General features: G+C 38.2%; 2 protein-coding genes across 8 annotated transcripts in view; both read left to right on the top strand.

Moving 5' to 3' along the window:
• The window catches only part of LOC113042254 (extracellular sulfatase Sulf-1-like), a 96962-nt gene extending 82057 nt beyond the window's left edge, over positions 1 to 14905 (top strand). For 2 of the 5 annotated variants that reach the window (XM_026200930.1, XM_026200932.1), the window contains 11 exons: positions 113 to 169; positions 2882 to 3017; positions 5865 to 6075; positions 6637 to 6892; positions 7002 to 7098; positions 7181 to 7275; positions 8018 to 8095; positions 8748 to 8920; positions 9006 to 9148; positions 9450 to 9573; positions 12708 to 14905. In XM_026200930.1, the coding sequence (XP_026056715.1) occupies positions 113 to 169; positions 2882 to 3017; positions 5865 to 6075; positions 6637 to 6892; positions 7002 to 7098; positions 7181 to 7275; positions 8018 to 8095; positions 8748 to 8920; positions 9006 to 9148; positions 9450 to 9573; positions 12708 to 13498 (2161 nt within the window). In that variant the 3' untranslated portion in view covers positions 13499 to 14905. Of the gene's footprint in view, positions 1 to 112; positions 170 to 2881; positions 3018 to 5864; positions 6076 to 6636; positions 6893 to 7001; positions 7099 to 7180; positions 7276 to 8017; positions 8096 to 8747; positions 8921 to 9005; positions 9149 to 9449; positions 9574 to 11547; positions 11582 to 11990; positions 12045 to 12707 lie in introns of all 5 variants that reach the window. The other 3 variants (XM_026200934.1, XM_026200935.1, XM_026200933.1) reach the window with 3 other exon arrangements.
• Positions 14906 to 16486: 1581 nt separating this feature from the next.
• Positions 16487 to 20647, top strand: part of slco5a1 (solute carrier organic anion transporter family member 5A1) — a 42779-nt gene continuing 38618 nt past the window's right edge. Inside the window, exons 1-3 of one of the 3 annotated variants that reach the window (XM_026200927.1) lie at positions 16487 to 16569; positions 17008 to 17131; positions 17325 to 18315. In XM_026200927.1, coding sequence (XP_026056712.1) covers positions 17361 to 18315 — 955 coding nt within the window. In that variant the 5' untranslated portion in view covers positions 16487 to 16569; positions 17008 to 17131; positions 17325 to 17360. Of the gene's footprint in view, positions 16570 to 17007; positions 18316 to 18503; positions 18605 to 20647 lie in introns of those variants that run through there. The other 2 variants (XM_026200926.1, XM_026200928.1) reach the window with 2 other exon arrangements.

Here is a 20647-nt window from a genome sequence, read left to right as displayed (position 1 = left end):
ATGATGGCAGGAGATGTTGAGCAGCTTCAGGCCAAGCTAAACATCTGCTTACGGTATGCAAATGACACAAAGACTGAGAGAGAAATAAAATATTTGTGTTTTCGTATTGCAGATTCAAACCCAACCGGAAACCCAAAGTCTGGAGGGACACATTCCTCGTGGAGCGGGGGTAAGGCAAACATTATCCCCCCTCTTCTCAATCATACTGCGGAATGTGCTAAATAAATTTGAATTGATTTATTTTGTACGGGAGGCTCACCGCATGCAGTTCAAACCATTCCACGATTTCACTGTAAAATTGCCAAAAGATAAGATCAGATTTACATGTTATAATTTTAGGATTCCATTGTATGGAGTCAATTTAACGCTGTATATATACGCAAAAAAAAAAGTTTTACAAAAGAAAATTAAAGTACTGAGAAAATAAATTTGAATTACAAAAATAAAGAATTGCAAAACATAAATGAAACGGCGCGAAAGCAATGATTTTGCAATACATATTTTCCATGGTCAGATCTATTAATTGTTCTGCAACGCTACTTTTATTTTGCGTGTCAATCTAGTTTGAGCTTGCCATTTTCCCTTTGCGCTTCATTTTTCAATTTTTCTTAATTTTTGTTTGCGCAAAGCAAATTTATTTTCCTCAATACTTTAATTTTCGTTTGCAAAACTTTATTTTCTTTTGCAAAACGTGAATTTTTTTTTTTTTTTTTTTTTTTTTTTTGGGTATATATACGATGTTAAATTGACTCCATACCATTGCACAAAATATCCTTCTTCCTTGACTTGTCTCAGTTCAAGGTCACCAAAAAAAATTGTGGGAAAATATCACAGAAATATTCTTATTTATCCAAATTACCAATCACTGCAGCGTCACGAAAGATCAGACATTATTCGTTCAGATATGTTCTCAGGAGTTCAGCTATTCAGATGACAGCTTTAGACTCTCATTATTGGATACGTTTCGGTAACCTAGGACACTCGCGACAGAAAAACTCCTTCCCCAGGGGAAATATATATTACGTGTGGAATCAGACTCAAACTTGATACGTGTGCATTGCATTTCCCTTGATTTCTGTGACTGATGTGAGGAATGTGGGTTTGGTATTGAGGTTACCCTATTTAACTTGTGCTGATCTCTATATATTGTATCTGTGGCCGTGGGCACAACCACTGTCTAACATTCCTCGTGTCACTCGCAGGGAGCTGTAAGTCTGCGTAATGGCATATTGCAGCTCCCACAGTCAGCCCGTGCTTTATTTCTGCTTAAGGCTAAGTGAAAGAAGGTTTTTTCAGGAATGGCGCAATCATAAAGCACATCGTTGATCAGTGCCGGCTGTTGCTTCCGTGACTCAGTAACTGTTGTGTATAAAGCCAGACCGCGGACTCGAGGCGTGTTTATACCAAAATGCCATTAATTCAACCTGTTTTGCACGGTCACGACAGCTCCCATTTTTTGAGAAGTCAGATTAGCAACTACTTCATTAATCAGCTGCGGTGAAATCATGCAGAACACTTCATTTCCCTTGCAGGCGAAGGTTAATCTGGGCCAGAATGATCAGTAATGGCATTCCAGCTCTTTATATAAAAAGAAAAAAATGAAAAGTTTTAAATGTGTTAGATGATGGTGGAGCTCATTTTTAAATCTAAAAATAGGCTAAATGAGCATGTACAATTAAATATGTATTATTGAATTTCATAAAATACTTTAATTTGTTCTTTTTGATGGACCGTGTTCATATCTTGGCTAGGCAACCGGAATCACTAGATTTTTGGGTTCTCTCAGTCGACAGAATCCTAATTCTGCTTTTTATGATTTGTTTTTATGGATTGGCTGGGTTTAAACGAATAATTCTTGTGACAATCTGTGGAAATGTACTCACCCTCAGGCTATCCAAGATTTAGCTTAAGCTGTACAAATTTAGCATTACATCACTTGTTCATCAGTTGATCGACTGCAGTGAATGGGTGCCGTCAGAATGTGAGTCCAAACAGCTGATTAAAAACAAACAAACATCAATAATCAACAGGCTGTATGCTTGTAATAAAGACCATCATTAGGACGTTTTTAACTAAAGCTGTTGCTTCTGGCTAAAATATGTATCCCTCTTCCATATAATAATACTTTCTCTATTAAAGGATGATCTCATCTGAATCGGGAGAGGAATATGCACAGATCAGGCACTGTTTACAAGCAAAAACCGTTAAAAACAAATGGATTTTGATGGACTTTTTCACTGAAGGAAGCATTATAATGTAGTAGAGATTGGTGTTTTGGCCAGAAGCAACAGTTAAAATGCCTAAAAGATGGATTTGTTTATTTAATATATATGCAGCTTATATATGCAGGTTTATATAACGTTGTATTGCTTTTCACATTAAAATGTTAATTGATAGGTTGGAGTCATGTGGATTACTTGTTAATTGGTGTGACATTTTTATAAGATGCTTGGACTTTCATTATAACGGCACCCATTCACTGTAGAGAGGATCCATTGGTGAGCAAGTGATGTAATGCTAAATTTCTCCAAATCCGTTCTGACAAAAGAACCAAAACACATCTTGGATGGCCTAAGGTTGGGTCAATTGAGCAGGTTTTTATTTTTGAGTGAACTATTCCTTTAACAAACATTTTTTTTTTTTTTTTTATGCAATCTGTTGGAACTGTCTTCAACTAAATAACTAGGACAGATGTCTTCAGAAGACAGATGTATCACAGAGGGTCTGGGTCACATTGTTTTTGTGGGCTGTGAAAGCTGTAATGCTCTCCACGCATTAGTTAAGAGATGCTGACCTGGGTGGGACGGCTTTGCTTCCCAGGCTTCAACTTCAAATTCAAAAAGTGACCTAGCAACTCACCAAAGCACATTTGTCATTCCAGCAAAATCCTGCGCAAGAAAGAAGAGTCAGGAGGCAACTTAAACACACAACACTCTAACAGCTTACCCAAATACAAGAAGTTGAAAGAGGTGTGTCAGCAGGCAGAGTATCAGACGCCCTGCGAACAACCAGGACAGGTACAAACTCAAACACATTACTCTTTTTGTCTATACATATTATGAATTTGCACACACATGCACAATGTTTGCTCTGAGACATTCAAATAGTCTCAACCTGGTTCTTGTTTACCATACTATGGGCTTGAACCAGGGTGTTTATGCACTAAAAATGCTCTTTGACCCAACCTTAAATGATGATTGAATACATTCATCTGCACCTTCAACACGAAACCGGAGATTGGAGTGTGCGGCTCACAGTCGGAGTCTCATGAGCGGTGCCGCTGTAATTGAAACCGATATTTACAACAAATTAAGTATAATTGGAGATTGGTCACAGTTTTCTTTCATCAGCACAGTGTGTGCCTGCTCCACCAGACCCTCTGTGGTGTGGCAATGAATCAGAGAGAGCTGAACATTACAAATTGGTACAATTTCAGGTAGCGTTAATGCAGACAGTATTTCAAGGACTGCAATAATGCAAACCAGATTCTTTTTATGGTCAAGTTAAGTGTTTGTCTGCAACACTTTGTCTGGAAATTTGATTGAATGCAGAAAATTTGTCGGAATAGCACATGGGCTTCAGACTTCTTTAGTCCAGTCACCTGCCAGAACAAAGCTGAAGTAATGGTTTCAGAGAAAGATCCTAACATTTTTAGCAATAAACCTGAATTCTTTGTTAAATTCAACATGAAATCAGAGTTGATGCCATTTGCTTTCTAAACAAAAGTCCCTTGTCCTATAGTTTAAATGCATCATTAAAGGGATAGTTCAACCTAAAATTGTCAGTTATTATTCACCCTCATGTCGTTCCAAACCCGTAAGACCTTCGTTCATTTTTGAAACACAAATTAAGATATTTTTTAAGAAATCCAAAAGCTTTCTGACACTACATAGACAGCAAAGCGAACGGACACATTTAAGGCCCAGAAATATGGTGGCCGAGATAGCTCAACGCGCTGAAATTTAAGAAAACACATTAATTGAAAAACACCAGCAAATTTAAAAAAAAATTCATCATTTTGACAACGCAAGTGCTGTAAATCCTCACAACACATGCATATAGTGAAACGCGCTGCAATCCCTTCACAACACATGCATATAACGAAACGCGCTACAATCCCTTCACAACACATGCATATTACGAAACGCTCTGAAAATCATCATAACACATGCATATAGTGAAACGCGCTGCAAATCCTTCACAACACATGCATATAACGAAACGCTCTGAAAATCATCACAACACATGCATATAGCGAAATGCGCTGCAAATCCTTCACAACAAATCCATACAACGAAACGCGCTGCAAATCCTCACAACACATGCATATAACGAAACGCGTTGAAAATCATCACAACACATGCATATAACGAAACGCGCTGCAAATCATCACAACACATGCATATAACGAAACGTGCTGAAAATCATCGCAACACATGCATATAACGAAACGCGCTGCAAATCATCACAACACATGCATAGAATGAAACGTGATGAAAATCATCACAACACATGCATATAACGAAATGCGCTGCAAATCATCACAACACATGCAAATAATGAAACGCGCTGCAAATCCTCACAACATATGCATATAACGAAACGCGCTGCAAATCATCACAACACATGCATTTAACAAAAGCATGTTGAGCTTTCTCGGCCACCGTACAGAAAGGATGTAAGGACATTGTTAAAATAGTCCATGTGACAGTGGTTCAAACTTATTGTTACAAAGCAACGAGAATATTTTTTCAACTTTTCTTACTTTGATCAAATAAATGCAGCTTTGTTAAGCATCAGAGACTTCTATTAAACAATCTTACTGACCCGATGACTGGATGTTTTCAATAAGTACGGTTGCATTTGCCACTGACTTCGTTTTCCTGTGAAATGCACTCTTTTGGAAAACTGTCATGGTTTTAATTGTTGAGCACAGACAAAACTTGTATTTATGGTCTACTACTTCCAGCTCAAGTCTTAGCTTGAATAGAGTATCAGTATCTGTTTTTCTAATATACTCTCTCTTTTACTTTGACTAGTAGGAATGTGTTTAGAGAGCCTGCAAAACTGCATTAACGCAGTCCTACTGCCTGCAGGGAGGTCAGTGAGGGCAGTGTGTTTGATTGAGTCTGTGTGAAAGTTTATGCCTGTTTCTTCCTGAGTCTGAGTCAGTCATTCAAGTAGCGAGGCTTCGCATAGTTGGCCCTGGCACTGTTTGCTTATGTCTGTTTGACTTCTGGCTATTTGGAGCCAGTCTCTGTGTGTGTGTGTGTGTGTGTGTGTGTGTGTGTGTAGGGGGGGATATGAGGCACAAGAAATGCTCAACGTGTTTTAGTGCATTTGGTTACACACTCTGGAGGACTAAATAAGTGAAAGTGCTCTAGCAAGCTTTGGCGAACTCCTTTTTGGTATACCGCCCTTCAAACAAACATCCTCACTGCGAACAGATACAGCATCACCCGCAGATACATAAACTCAATGATGGGACTCCAGAGCTTCACAGGAAATCAGAACAGGGTTGTGGCCATTGTTTGGATATGGTTTCCCATAGTTGTGAGCACATGTCTGAGCTGTGGTCAGTTTGCAAAGCAAACAGTCCTGTGTATTTAGAAGATTATGTCTAAATTGCTTTTTTATGGGAAAGAATTGCGAGGTGGCTCTTGTGCCGTGTGATTGTGAATTAATGGGATTACTCCACAGATGCAGATGTTTGACCGCCAAGCTCGCCCCGTTCACAGACAGAAGATTAATTTCATTCAGAAAAACAGCTGTGGTTATGCAAATGAGACAGCTCTTACACAACAAGTGGTTAGCCAGACAAAAATGTCTGCCCACAAGTTGAATTCCTTCCCTTTTTGTTACAGAAATGGCACTGTGTGGAGGAGGTCAGCGGGAAGTGGCGTTTGCAGAAGTGTAAGAGCTCTCTGAAGGAAGGATCCAAGAAGAGGGCGAGGAGTCTGCGCTCTAGAAGCTTTGACAGCCGCGAGAAAGACTGCCACTGTGGAGAACGGCCTTACAAAGTGGCTAAGGCAGCACGGCGGGCACAGAGACAGTTTGCCCAGAGCAGTAATCCACGTAAGTATATGCACTCTGTTCAGGACTGTAGAGACAAACACGGGACCTTTTAGACTAGGACTGAAAGTCACTAACTTATCGCCACCTACTGGTTTAATGATGCATGATGATTGTTTTAATGAAAACAAAACTTGTGGGGTTAATCAAATTATAATTTTCTGCTTTATTTATTACAAAAACTGCCCAAATGAGCAGATTCATTCAAATGAATCATACTTTAGGGGTAAAGCTGTACATGGAGTACCATGTAAGGATGAAAAAAGTATCATTTATCACATTTTACTATTATAATTTATAAAACTATTGCTATGAAACTAGCTGTTATACTGCTGAAAAAGGTATTTAATTTCTTCTAATTAATTGTTCTTCGCACTCCCATTATTGTAAGAGAACTTGGAGCCATATTTTTTGGAGCCATATTTTTTGGTGATGAGTTGCAGTGGCATATTTTTGAAACCTATTAGAGGAAATTTAATTAGCTCTAGCAATATGTATACAAATATTTAACTATGACACAGAAATATTTAAGTATGTGTAGCTGACGCTGATGTCTTCCCTCAGGCTTCAGACCTCGCTTTGTTCACACACGGCCGGCCAGATCCCTGTCAGTGGAGTTTGAGGGTGAAATCTACGATGTGGACCTGCAGGCTGACGACAAAACCCCCCTTGAGCCTCGACAAATCAGCAAACGGCACCATGAGCCCGAGGGAGGTGTCGATTCAGACTTTGGGTTGGAGTCCGATGACGGATCGGAGGAGATGCAGTCGGATGATACTAATGCTGTGGGATACCCCAATTCTCTTAAAGTCACACACAAGTAAGCCTTTGGTCACCATTTCAACATAAACGGAGTTCAATATTATTGTAGTTTAGACAATAAAAGTGTGTTTTGCTCATTTGCTGTTCATTTTACCTTGGAATCGCAGGTGTTTCATATTAATGAATGACACCGTGCGCTGTGAAAGAGAGATTTACCAGTCCTCCAGAGCGTGGAAAGACCACAAGAACTTTGTGGACCAAGAAGTGAGGCTCACTGTCCTGTATTTTCTTTAATATTACAACTGTTTAAACCACATGATGCTCATTTTAGACACTTGTGCCATAGATTGAGCTTCTCCAGGATAAAATGAAGAAACTGCGTGAGGTTAGAGGCCATTTAAAGAGGAGGAGACCGGATGAGTGTGACTGTGGAAAGAAGAGGTCAGTTGACGTCTAACTTTGTTAGGCAATTCCTTGTTGAGTCATGTGAACTGGATCAGTTTGAGGCAAATTTGAGCGGACTATGGAAACATGTTTGGTCATCGTTCCACTGCTCATCTCTCTCGTTTTATTTTACTCCTCTATATACACTACTATTCAAAAGTTTGGAGTCAGTAAGATATTTAAAAGTTTTATTAAGCATCGGTGCAGTAAACTGATCAACAGTACTGATTTTGCATTATACCAAAAAAAAAAAAAATAAAATGCATCACAGTTTCCCCCAAAATATTAAGCAACGCCACTGTTTTCAACACTGATCATGCGAAATGTTTAAGCACGAACTCAGCATATTAGAATGATTTCTGAAGGAACATTTGACACTGAAGGCTCAAATAATGGCTGCAGAAAATGCAGCTTCGGCATCTCAGGAATATATTACATTTTAAAATATATTCAAATGAAAAAATAGTTACTTTAAATAGCATTTAAAATAGCGTTTTGGTGAGCATAAGAGAGCTTATTTAAATGTTTATCTTCTTACCAACCAGTTAAAACTTTTGAATGGTAGTGTAACAATAGGTTAGTCTTATTGTCCTGAATTTCTCAATCATGATTATATAAATTAATCATTTTAAGTCTAAATGGCAGTATTTTTCAAATCAAGAAGTTTGTTCAAGGCCTTTTTTAGGAATTCCAGCTGGACTCATTGAATTTAGTGCTGTTCTCTCCTTATTACAACTAGCTACTTTAGCAAAGTGAGACTTCAGAAAAACAAACCCGAAAGATTGAAGAATAGGAATGACCATCTCCATCCCTTTAAGTGAGTGCTTCTCGTGTGTGTACATGTGTCCGTGCCTCGTCACTTTGTCTGTTGACTGTAATAAAGTGCATTGGATTTGTGTTTCTAAACCATGTACTGTACATGTAGATCGTCTCTAACACACTTTGTTGATTGTGTGGTATGATTCACATTACTTATGCTGCCACTCAATTCAACGATTTTTGTATGTGAAATTATGAATGGACTTGTGAATAGTTTAATAAGGTGGAAATGGTGAAGTGTCATTGAATCCAACAGTTTCTTATTTCATCCTGTTTAATGTGAATTGTTGCATGCATGCATAGCCCACAATTGTTGATTAGTTAATCAGTAAATTTTCTGATGGATGGGGTCATTAAATTAAGAGCTCTTTCATAAGCATAAACATAAAAACTAATTTTGAAGAGCAACACATAATTACAACCACAAAGTCACTTTATGAGATTATGAAATGCCCTGGTCTGAAAATACGACAAGAGCCTTGTGGTTTTTAGGGGAGGTGGTGTGTACCCAATCCTTTCACTTTCTCGTGACCTCTGACCCCATCTATGTGCAAAGCTGACTGGTTTGCCTCCGCCATCATTGTGTAATTCACCTGGGATGGAGTTCCCTTTCACTCTAGCTCTTATGTCTCGTTTATTTATGCCACCAGAGAGGCCATGCAGGAAGTGGACAGCAAGACTCAACTCTACAACGAGATCCGCCGCAGGAAGAAAGAGAGGAAGGAGAGGAAGAGGCAAAAGAAGGGTGATGACTGCAGTCTTCCAGGCCTCACCTGCTTCACGCATAATAATGACCACTGGCAGACCGCCCCCTTCTGGAACTGTAAGGAATTGTTCATTGATTTTGCTTGTTGCATTGACTTTTTTTTCTTAAGTAAATACCATGACAAAATTCTCTCCTTCCATAGTGGGTGGCTTCTGTGCCTGCACAAGCTCGAACAACAACACATACTGGTGTCTGAGAACTATAAATGAAACCCACAACACACTCTTCTGTGAATTTGCCACTGGTTTCCTGGAGTACTTTGATCTAAACAGTGACCCTTACCAGGTGAGGATGTGTTCTCAGTTGTATTTAAATTGGGAAATTTGCTTTAAGTCGGGGATGTGGCATAGCACTAGTGTTGTAATGCATCCCTTGGGGGACAAAGGTTCAATTCTGATCCCTCCTCTTCACTTCTTTCTTGTTTCTCTCCAGTATACTTTTAAATAAAAGCCTTAGAAGCCCGTAATTAAAAAAATAAATAAATAAAATATTGTAAGATAATAGCATGCTCTTACAGGAAGAGTCATTATTCTTAATTACAGCACTTACAATAGCTGACTCAATAAGTGCATATTATGTTTTGCAGTTAACCAACGCAGTTTATACAGTGGAGAGGGACGTTTTGAGCCAACTGCATTTACAGCTGATGGAAATGAGGAGCTGTCAGGGCCACAAGCAGTGCAACCCGAGGCCAAAGGGTTTAGATGCAGGTAACACTCCAGTCCTTTCTCGGCATTCTGTGAAATGAGGGATGAAACATGCTAGAACTCTGATTTTGGCTTCTGAGACGTTTTCAACATCCAGATCTGAAAGATTCAGTTGCATCTCTGCTGAAAAACCAGATTAAACCAGCCTAACTGGTTTGGCTAAGCTGGTGTTTAGCTGTTCTCCAGTGTCCATCTGAAGTGACTAAAACCCTTATAAAACCAACCAACAGACCAGCTTAGGCTAGGTGTGTTCTGTAAGTGCTCACATGAAAAAATGGCATTGTTTTAAAAGAGGGTGATACACGCTGGCTTATTTTTTTTAGCCAATACTTCGTCATCCAAGTTGAGAGGAAAGTAGTCGATATTTAACAAAACTTGGTCTAGCATGTATTACTTTGACACGGCCTGATGCATGAATGGGATGGACCACATATGGGATGCCATGTGGCACGGTATATAATGATGGATTGGTCACTGAGTTTGGTTTCTCTCTAAACTGTCTGCTCATCTCATTTTTTCCATTTCCATTTTCTATTTTATTCCCTCACCAGGGGACTGTAACATTCCAGCACCCTAGCAATCACATCAACTCAAACTTTTTGAAAAATGTCTCTCTTTTTTCTTTCCCCATTCTTAGTGAATGCCAGACTAGTTGAATGGCTCTTTGTGAAAGAGATGCTTTCTTATGTTTGTGGCTGTTGTATGTGCTTTGTGTAATTTAGAAAATTGAAAATGATAAACTTATATACTGACACACATTCATCTCTTGAGTGTATTTTAAATTTTCTTTAGCAGTGGAATTGTGGTTTAAAAACCACTTTCTAACAGGATTATTTCTGTTCATTACTGGGAAGGAAGAGGTTTCTGTGACATTGGGTATTTGGCCATTTAAAACCTGTTGTGGTCAGGACCATTGACATTTTCACTGTTCTGAAAACCGTTAATAATTTTCTTTGAGGGGAGACTGACTCATCATAATGACATAATAAAAACCAGTTATATAAAGGCTTTTGTATTCTTGAATATTGATTTATACAAGTTGTCAGCTTTTCAACAACTAAATCAATAATGAGGTCAGCGGCTGTGATTCGGAGGCAAAAACAATGGTTTTGGTTTGTAATAAAATCATCTTAAAGCCATAATTTGCCCCAAAATAAATTCAGCATGTACTCATACTTATGTCATTCTAGATCTGTATGACTGACTTTCTTTCATTAAAACAAAAAGCCATGCAAATTCCATGCAAAGTCAATGTCAAAAGCACCAAGCCATCTTATGAAGTCATACTTTACATTATTGTGAAGATTATCATCAAACTGATTTTTATTTATTTTTATTTTTATTTTTTGTAATATGATTTTAAGATGACTTGAAATGTAGCATTTTACGGACCACTTGTAGTTTTTGTGTGTTAACAGCCTTTAATTATGATTGACTGTCATTAAATGGAAAAGAGCAGCATGTACATTCTGTTAAACTTCTTCGTTTGTCTTCAGTGGAAGAGAGAAAGGTTCAGGAAGAACATTTGGTAAAGTTACTTAAAAAAATTTGGGGTGAACACACACATATATACATACATGACTATTATTGAGGAATTACGGCAGATAATAAAAATAGGATTTGCTACTTAGTATTGTACAAAATATTGAAAAAACAGATGCATGTTAATACATATTAGTGTGCATGTTGGCATATTCTCATATAATTTGTGACCTTAAGTCATGCAACACTGTTAACAATGTCATCATATAACATTCATTCCATTCTTAACACCACACTTACCATCTTTTTCTTCAGGACCATCCGAGGATTTTCCTCTTCATCTTTCACATCCTCGTTCCTTCGTTGTGTCTGTAATCTAATAATACCTCTCCTCAGGAGCTGGGGGTTATGCATGAAGAACTGCAATGTGATTGTTTATTTTTATTAATCACAATAGACATTTAACATTTGAAATGCTTTTATTTTCCTGATCAGGAAGTAAAGATGGAGGAAGCTATGATCAACACAGGTATCCACACTTTTTGAATCCCTCATTGGCTTTTGAAATAACTGCATGGGCAGCTTGTTTCCACTAATACGCCATGTTTCATTGAGCTAAGTGTGTGATTGCATGCTGGGTTGAGCTAACAATTTGAGTTTATTTGAAAATCACATGAACATCAGTATTTAAAACCTCAGGTTTTAGAATTAAAAGATCATTCGTCTAATTTTAACTTCTTTTATGCATTGCTTGTTGTTTTCATGCACTTTATGTCTTCCTAAACTCAAATAATTTGCATTAAAATCCAAGGCTAATCATACACATCATTTAGTGGGGACTTCTCAGTCCACAGAAAATTAATATTTCAGACATTTTCTTACATTTTTCTCGTTCACGCCTATCTTGACATCTGTTTTTTGGCTTACCTGCTTACCAGGCAACAGCAGCATCGGAAATGGTCAAAGTTGAGGAGGCCAAGCCTTTCATTCCTGTGAGTCTTTGAGACCATATAAACCCATTTCTGTTCTCATTCCACTCTCAAGTAGTTCTCCAAACTGCACACCAGATCTCCATCGACCCCGAGTTAAGAGGCAGTTCTGGTTCAGTGCGGCCCGTGTCTTCTAGGTCATCAGTTACTGCCTGACACGCTCTGGGAATGCACATTTCATTCTCTCGCCCTCCTTTAACGCTTTTGTTTTTGCAATTGTTTTTATTTTCTACCTCTCGCCCACACTTTCAGCCTCATATTTTTATTTTTTATTTTTTTTGGGTTGCTCATTTCTTGGTTCCAGGATTTTCCATCTTTTCAGTCTTGTTGGATGTTTCATTTTGGTTTGAACCTCATTGCACAGATTTTCAGTCTGTCTGCACACTCTTTATTTATGATGTATTGGTTTTGGATGTCCGTTTGGAGGACATCCGTTGCCTTGATCTGCATTCATACTGCTTTACTGCTTCAGAATAGAGCTTTTCTATTGGTCTAAAGCTTAAAAAAGCACTGCAGTGGTGTGTGGGGCACTAATTTAAGACCCCTCGGCACAAGTAGGCCGGGAATAACTGCATGTTTTAGACTCGTTCCAAAGAAAATGCTTATCTGCGCGGCAATCATCAACACTTACTGATTTCTCTCTCTTCCCCCTCTCCCGTTTCCCAGAACACAGCCAACCTGGGACGTCCACAAAGGTTAAGCTGCCCAATTTCACAGAGGACATCGACTGGCATGGACTGGCAGATTTGTACAGCGTGAATGAGAGTCTGTACGAACACAGACAACACTACAGTCCCGACCTGGATGACTGGATGAACTTTTGGAAGGATGTAGATAGTATGTTTGCACTGCTGAGAAATTTAAAGACACTTAATCAAACCGATAAGCTTGACCCCCTGGCTGAGCTGGGCTCCGGGGGCCCGGAGGAGGCCAGCGGTGCTGGATTCCCAATCCGAGAGGAACCGCCCCCAGTTCCTTTCACCGAAGTTCCCTCGAGAGGTCTGACCCCAAAAACTCTTCAAAAGAGTCATTTAAAATCTCTTAATGAACTCCCAGAAGGCCGCCCAACTAACCCAAGTGTGCTTCCCAGGGGAGACACCTGGGTTCAACAGCTGGAAAACGAGTTGGAGAGTGAAAGAATGACCTTTAGCGGCAACGGCGTCACTGAACTGGAGACCCACCATGACTTTCTGTTGCACAGCTCAAAAATTCTGGATCTCCACCTGCAGGAAGAGGAGGAGGACATTTTTCAGGCCCAGGGTTACCTTCCCCTTTCATCCCAGCCAGCAAGACTCCCAGAGCCTGCTGGGGAAACACCCCCAGCCCACAGTGACACCCTACAGGAGAAGTGGAATGGAAGTGTCAGACCTTTTACCCACAAGCCCAGGGAGGTTCACGACTCGGAGGGTAGCGCCTCGGGACCATCCCCTTTGAGAAAAGACTGCCATGCAATGTGAAGCCAGCCAACTCAGAGACACAAGCCCCATGGAGCATGGACTGCTCTTCTGTATAATCCAGTGAATTATTTTATTTTTTACAGGTGCCATTTATTAGAAATCAGTGTTATGTATTTTGTAAAAAAACAAAAAACAAATATATATATATATATAAAAATGTAGAGGTAAAGTATCGGATGCATCTTAAATGTTGGGTTTGGTTTTAAATCTCTATCATAAAACACCATCAAATACATTTTTTATTAAAAACAAGTTAAAATGGTGAAACAGTCACATTGCGTATTTTATGAGGTCCCTAATTCGTATGACCTCACTCATACAAATTCATACGGTTTTTGCTAAATCATACGCATTTTACGACTTGCACAATTCGTATGAATTTGTACGAATTACCTACACCTAACCCCAACCCTAAACCCAATCACTATACAAATCGTACAAAATCATAAAAGTGAGGTACTTTCGAATTCGCAACCTCATAAAATACGTGCAAATTGGTAATGAGATAACGTTGATTAACCACATGCAGATTGTTTCCCCAGATATTTGATGCACTTTTTTCATATTTGTCGACTTCTGTAGTTTCTTTAGACGTAAACGACTCCATGTTGACACCCAACACATGTCATTATTTGTTGGATTCGCTTTCGTTAATGAATATCGTAGGTGTTTTCTTCAATGTTTACTTCAGCTTGTTAGATACGGTTCACTGTTTACTCTTTAAAATACTGCTTGAACATCTTTTATACACTTGGATTGTGGGTTCACTGGTTTGACTTGTTGGTGAAATGGTTCTCTCACAATGTTGTATAGTTCAGCTGCGTTCAGTCCATATTATGTAAGAAGGGCATTCACCGTAAGTGCTTTAATAATGGATGACTCTAATATTTTCACTAACCTACAAAAAGAAATTACTTTAAAGTAGCTTGTTTTATTTTGTGAACAATGTGAGATGGGCATTCATAGAGTTTTCTGACCATTTTCGTCCTGTCTTTTAGAATTGTGATGTCTAAATTAATTTTTGAAGTAAAAATTGTTTGAATACGAGATGACCTGCCAAATTTGCAAATATTACACTATATTTTAACCAGTGGTGTTGAAACAATTGTGGCTTCTGGAAAGCCAAGAAGCTGTTTTTAAATAAAAATCTGCCAAACATTTGTTTCACCTACCTTGTTTCTATATAACCTTTCATTGATGGATTGGCAAGTACAATGAACATTTTTTTTTAATGAAACTGATGTTACACTGCAAATAAAAGTTGTAGAGCTTTTATAATCTACTGCCAAGCAAATATTTTTACAGTTAAAGTTCATATCTATTTTCGTTTGGGTGTAGAAGATGTGATTCTACCTTCAAGGATATGAAAATAAGCTAATTGAGTAAAAGATGTATGATGAAAATGTACTTTATTTCTTTGTTCTTTCATATGGATCATACTTGTGGACATTTTGTAATTAGTTTTATCCTTTCTAGCCATAAAAAAAAAACTTGTTTTCTATATCTCCACATGTATTATTTTAGGCCATGTCCTGGGCTGACTGCTTTGAATAACAGTCAAGCCATTAGTAACATTCTGCCAAGAAGTCCTGAGCAGGCTGTCTTGGCATGACTCTACCGATGCCATTCATTTTTCTAATGTTTGCTCTCCAGAAAGGCAGCAGAAACCAGTTTTTATTTACTTTTAAGAAAAACTGGAACTGTGGTCAGGTACCAAAGTATCATTTTGCTACAGGTGTAGGATGGCTTAGTTTTAATACATAATGCAATTAAATGTATTGACTACACATAATATAATATATATATATATATATATATATATATATATATATATATATATATAAAATCTTGTTGTTATACAAATAATATTATTTAATTAACCTATCACATTAAAATATTCTGAGATTATATAAAATAGATCAGAAGACTATAATGAAGAAATATAATGAAATGTTGATTGACTTAGCTATGGTTGCAACATATTTGCAGTCTTCTAAAAAATGAGATGTAATAGACGCATGTGACCACCAGGCGGTGATGCTGTCACCGGTTTGAGTACAGCTTCATAGGGATGTGGGAAAGTAATCATTCGTGTCCGACTCCTCACTGAAGGAGACAAGACTGAGACATGACTCAAAGCAAAAACTTTCAGCATCTATGGAAGAACTGTGCAACAGTGATGTGAGATGCCATTTTTGTGCCTGTAACCATTTGATTTAAAGATAATCAACATCCTTCTCTCAAACTGTCATTGGAAACCTCAAAAGCTGGACAAACACTGCCACGCACACATTCTAAGACTTTTTCATGGAGTAGGGTGCTGACTGACACTAAAAAAGTTATCCATGGGTCAAAGGTTGGTTGGACACCTGGGTGAGAGTGACCCCTGAGGAAGACCGTAAAGATTGGGTTTGTCTTTATTATAATCCTTTGTATTCAGTCTTTTTTTTTTTTATGTGATAGCTTAGTTGTCATTATGAAGAAGCTATTTTGTTATTATTGTTAGGATGTATATTTGGAAGTTTCAAACATTTAACACCTTTATCTTTTCACAGAAAGTCTACATTTATTGGGTGCATGCATATAAGGTCAAACATTTTGAATTAATAAACACATGAATTAAAAATGACCGGAAGATTTCGAGTTCTTTTCTTTTGATGTTTCTATTAATAGAATTCTGAAGAAATCAGTTTCCAAATGTAAATACATCCTCAAACTTATTCGATTTGTTTTAGTTGTTAAATTTGTTTTTAATCATATTTTAGCTAGCTTCAAACAAGTGGACAATTTCTCACATGTTTTAAAAATTTAAAGTTCATTATAATAATGGCAACTTCCATTACACCGCTATTGGGGCATGTTAAAGTTTACTTTTTCTGAACATTGGAGCATCATGAATTAAGGATTTCTGACGTGTTTTAAAATCAAAGGTAAAATATGCTTAACAAAGGGATATAAGACTACATTTCCCAGCATGCACAGGCGTCACCCATTTAATCCATCCGCAGTCTCATTCACTCATTCTCCGTGTCGAGGACAACAACTCACTACCTCTGTCCGTATCTGCCCTTGTAAGTATACCACTCTTCATTCAGTTCATTATTAATATTATTTCTACGTCTCTTTATTTTAATTAGAGCTTAGAGTCTAGCAGTAAACGATGTTTTGTGAAAGAATTCAAAGAAAGGCTCACTACTTGGACTGACAGTAACGTTATATATGTTCACTCAAGTATAAAGTCGTGACTTCGTAAACGTTAGGTGGGGGGTTAGTTGTATTAGACAAATAAATAATTCGAGCAGGTTGACACGGTTTTTACTTTTGCTAACAGTGTTTTATCAGTGGTGCGGCGCACGTTTAGTGTTAGTCTTTGTCTTGCTCGAGCACTAATCTACAGACAACAGCTCGATTAAACTTAAAAAATTACAGTATCCGCTGTTTGTATTGCTTCTTGCTAATTTAGTAAACAAATATTAATATTAGTTTGCCTTTATTTCCATTGTCTTTAGGATTCTGAATCACTCAACTACCAAGAATCATTTCAGCACCATGACCAGAGCTCATTTCATTCTATGTATATTCAAATGACATGAATTGAACTTTTAGCTGCTTACCTGCAGGCAGCTACAACAGGTGAACTGTTATATAATATGTCAAATGCATATGATATGAACACATTATAACTTCTTATGATGAGGAATAAGAAAAATAGCTCTTGGACAGCTATACAGAAGGATCCTGGTTGGAAATCTAGTCCTCTTTAAGCTGTTTGTTGTGTGTCTACGCTGTTGAATAACTCTTGTTAACTTTAAAATTTAATTTATAGTCTTAGTTCTACTTGCATTGACTCCACGAAGCCAAAATGACTTCATCATATAATGATGAGACCAGGAGTGATAAATCAGAATCTCTGGAAGTCTGTGAATACCGGGGACAATATGGAGATCCAGGAGGTTACTACAAATCCAAAAGCCTGCCGGTTCTTAACGGAGACTGTCTTACCGTTAATGAGTCGTTGGAACCAAGGCTGGTCAGTACGACACAGACTTTAGTAAATACCGAACATCGCTTGCCGTTCAATGAGCTGCAACAGAAAGGTGACTCGAGTGAACTGGATTCACCCACCAGGACAGATTTCTCCCCTTCCATGTCCAGTATGGTGGGTCTGAGCAGCTCTATGCGAACTGAATCCAACCGAGCAGGTGGCAAAAAAATTGGCTTTTCATTGATAAGATTCATCCGCTTTCCTGCGAGGAAGTACGTGAGGGTGATTCTGTCAGACTCTAGGTGTTTTCTGTTCTGTATGTGTTATCTGACGTTCATCCAGTCTTTGATGGTCTCGGGCTACCTTAGTAGTGTCATCACCACGATAGAGAAGAGGTACAGCCTTAGAAGTTCAGAATCAGGACTGCTGGTTAGTTGCTTTGACATTGGAAGTCTTCTGGTGGTGGTCTTTATCAGTTATTTTGGGGGTCGAGGCCAAAGGCCGCGCTGGTTGGCAGTAGGAGGGGTGTTCATCGCCGTGGGAGCAGCTCTGTTCTCCCTTCCGCATTTCATCTCTCCACCCTATCAAATCCAAGAGGTCAATTCTTCCATGGGGAACAAGGGCCTGTGCTCGAATGGGAATGGGAGCAGAAGGGATGCTCTGGATGTGTCGTCTTGTCCAAGGGACCAAGAGGGCAACGATCACTCCATATATGTGGCCCTGTTCATCTGCGCCCAGGTCCTGGTGGGCATGGGATCCACTCCTATCTACACGCTGGGACCAACGTACCTGGATGATAACGTGAAAAAGGAGAACGCTTCCCTCTACCTTGGTAAGAAACTTCTTTGTAGATTTCATCACTATCCATTTAATTTTGTGCTTCTGTTTTTACATTTGTTGAGTAAAGGATGACCTTTAATTCATAAAATCACAGTTAACAGTGTCATAATTATATTCTTAATATTTTTTAAATATATTTATCCATATATTTCATATATTTCCAAATCCTTTTTTTTTCAGCCCTGTGATTGAGCATGCTGATGAATTTGTATGAAGCCTCTTTGGGTTCACTTGTATTCAAAGAGACTTTTGTTGAAGAAACCATTCCATATTGAAAAAAGGTGATATCAGTGTTAAATAATCTTTTTGTTATGGTTTTAATCAGCATCATGCTATTATCAACATGTTAAGTCATAACCATGGTAACTATGAAGATATGAAGCTTGCTGGGAGTGTGCACAAGGACAGGTTTTGACAAAACAAAGCTGCTTTAGTTCTATGATTGATTGGGACTAAATTGTAGGAAGACCCATTTATCTACAGCTTGGTGAGTAAGTGGGGCAGTGATGGACCCTCTGTCTGGGGCAACACCCGTTTGACTGTAACCCCCAGCTGTACACACTCTCAGACAGTATCTTTTAAAGAAGCACAGCACTGATCCAGAAACAGGGAGGGGTCTTTGTGAAGGGTGATAATGCTTCAGTGAACATGCACACACAGGCTTTGGAATAAAGAGCCCTATTATAAAGTACATTTGCTGCAGTCTTTAAGTCAATGTATTGATCACCGCTTACACCTGAAGCCAGTTCAGTGAGCTCTGACTGAGAGCTAGAGACACAAAACAACTGGCTTCTCTACAGTATGAAAGCCTGAGGTTTTTCTTCTCCCTTGAAACTTCATGGCTAGGAAAACATTTTTTATTTTGAATTCTTAAAACGGACTATAAACAGAGCTGCTTCTTTTTTTTTCTTTCTTGTACTGTAGTATCTTTCCTTATCTTGTATGAAGCATTAAATGGTTTAAGATGGTAATAATGCAGTTGTTTTTAAAGGTTTTTATGCCATGATTCCATTAACTGGAGTCTTGAACAGACTTCAACTAACATGCAGCTAAAAATAATATGAATCATAAAACGAACAATTTATTGTGTCAGATTTTGCCTACTTTTTTTCTGGCATCTCCCTGTTCCAATTAATTCAAACCCCATCACAATTTGTGTAAAGCACTTGGGGCAAGAAAAGACAAATTGAAATCTCCCATACATTTGAGAGGAAGTAGAGTGGAATGTTTGCTTCATCCTCAGCACTTGTTTGAGCTGTGCACACATTCTGTTAGCGTCATGTAGGGCTGTTATACTTCCCTGTGTGCTCTTCACAGGTGGTTCAGACAGGGTTTGTCACTGCCAAACATGCTTATTCTCTTTTCTCTGCATCCATTCATTTGCTTTCTTTTACTATGGTGTCTGAGTGGTGTCTGAGTTAGTTGTGGGCCACAGACAGGGAGTCTACATTATGAAAACATTTACATACCCCCAAATCCCTCAGGCAGATTGATTTTAATGAGCTCATGTAAACCAAAGTCCGTTGTCCAGTGTTTCCTCTTTCTGACACACTTTCGCATACTTAAACTGGCCCCTGTTCAGTTGTAAGTAGGGATGCTCCGATCACGATCAGCCGATTGTTATGCGCATCTCGTCAGTAAAGTCGTTTCTCTAATCAGAGGTAAATTCCCTCAGGTGCCTGATTTCACATAGAGCAGCTGTTACTACACAGAGCCATTGTTAACTGAGAAGATGCGCTAATAAACGCTGAAAATGAACGTGGATTTGCGCATCTTCTCAGTTGTAAGTGCACCCCTAGTTGTAAGTGACACTTGAAGAGTGACACATGAAGAATGACTGAGAATAGGATATCGAACCTCTACTTAAAGGCTTAAACAAAAAACAAACAAAAAATAATAATTAGCTGATACAGATAATTAAAAAATGGCCTAAAAATCTATTAAAAACATTCAAGTCGATATATAAGAAAGCTAATTTCCACCACTGAATAAAAAAATAAAAAAGGTAATTGCAAGTATTTCAATTCTGACATTTTTCTCGCAATTGTGTTTACATCTCACAATTCTGAGAATTGCCTGATACAAACTCTTTGAGTTACTCTGAATTATAAAGTCAGAATTGAAAGATATAAAGTCAGAATTGAAAGATAGAAACTTTAAATTCTAACTTTTTTTTATCAGTATTGCTTGTTTGTATCTCACAATACTGACTTTTTAGAGTGACTTTTACCGACTGACTTTTCTTAGAATTGCATGATATAAACTCACAATTGTGAATTAGAAAGAACCTTTTTCTTTAATTGCTTCTTTGTATTATTATAATT

Source organism: Carassius auratus, chromosome 24, assembly GCF_003368295.1.
Source record: "Carassius auratus strain Wakin chromosome 24, ASM336829v1, whole genome shotgun sequence".
NCBI classification, from domain to species: domain Eukaryota; kingdom Metazoa; phylum Chordata; class Actinopteri; order Cypriniformes; family Cyprinidae; genus Carassius; species Carassius auratus.
This window is presented reverse-complemented; position numbering and strand designations above follow the sequence as displayed.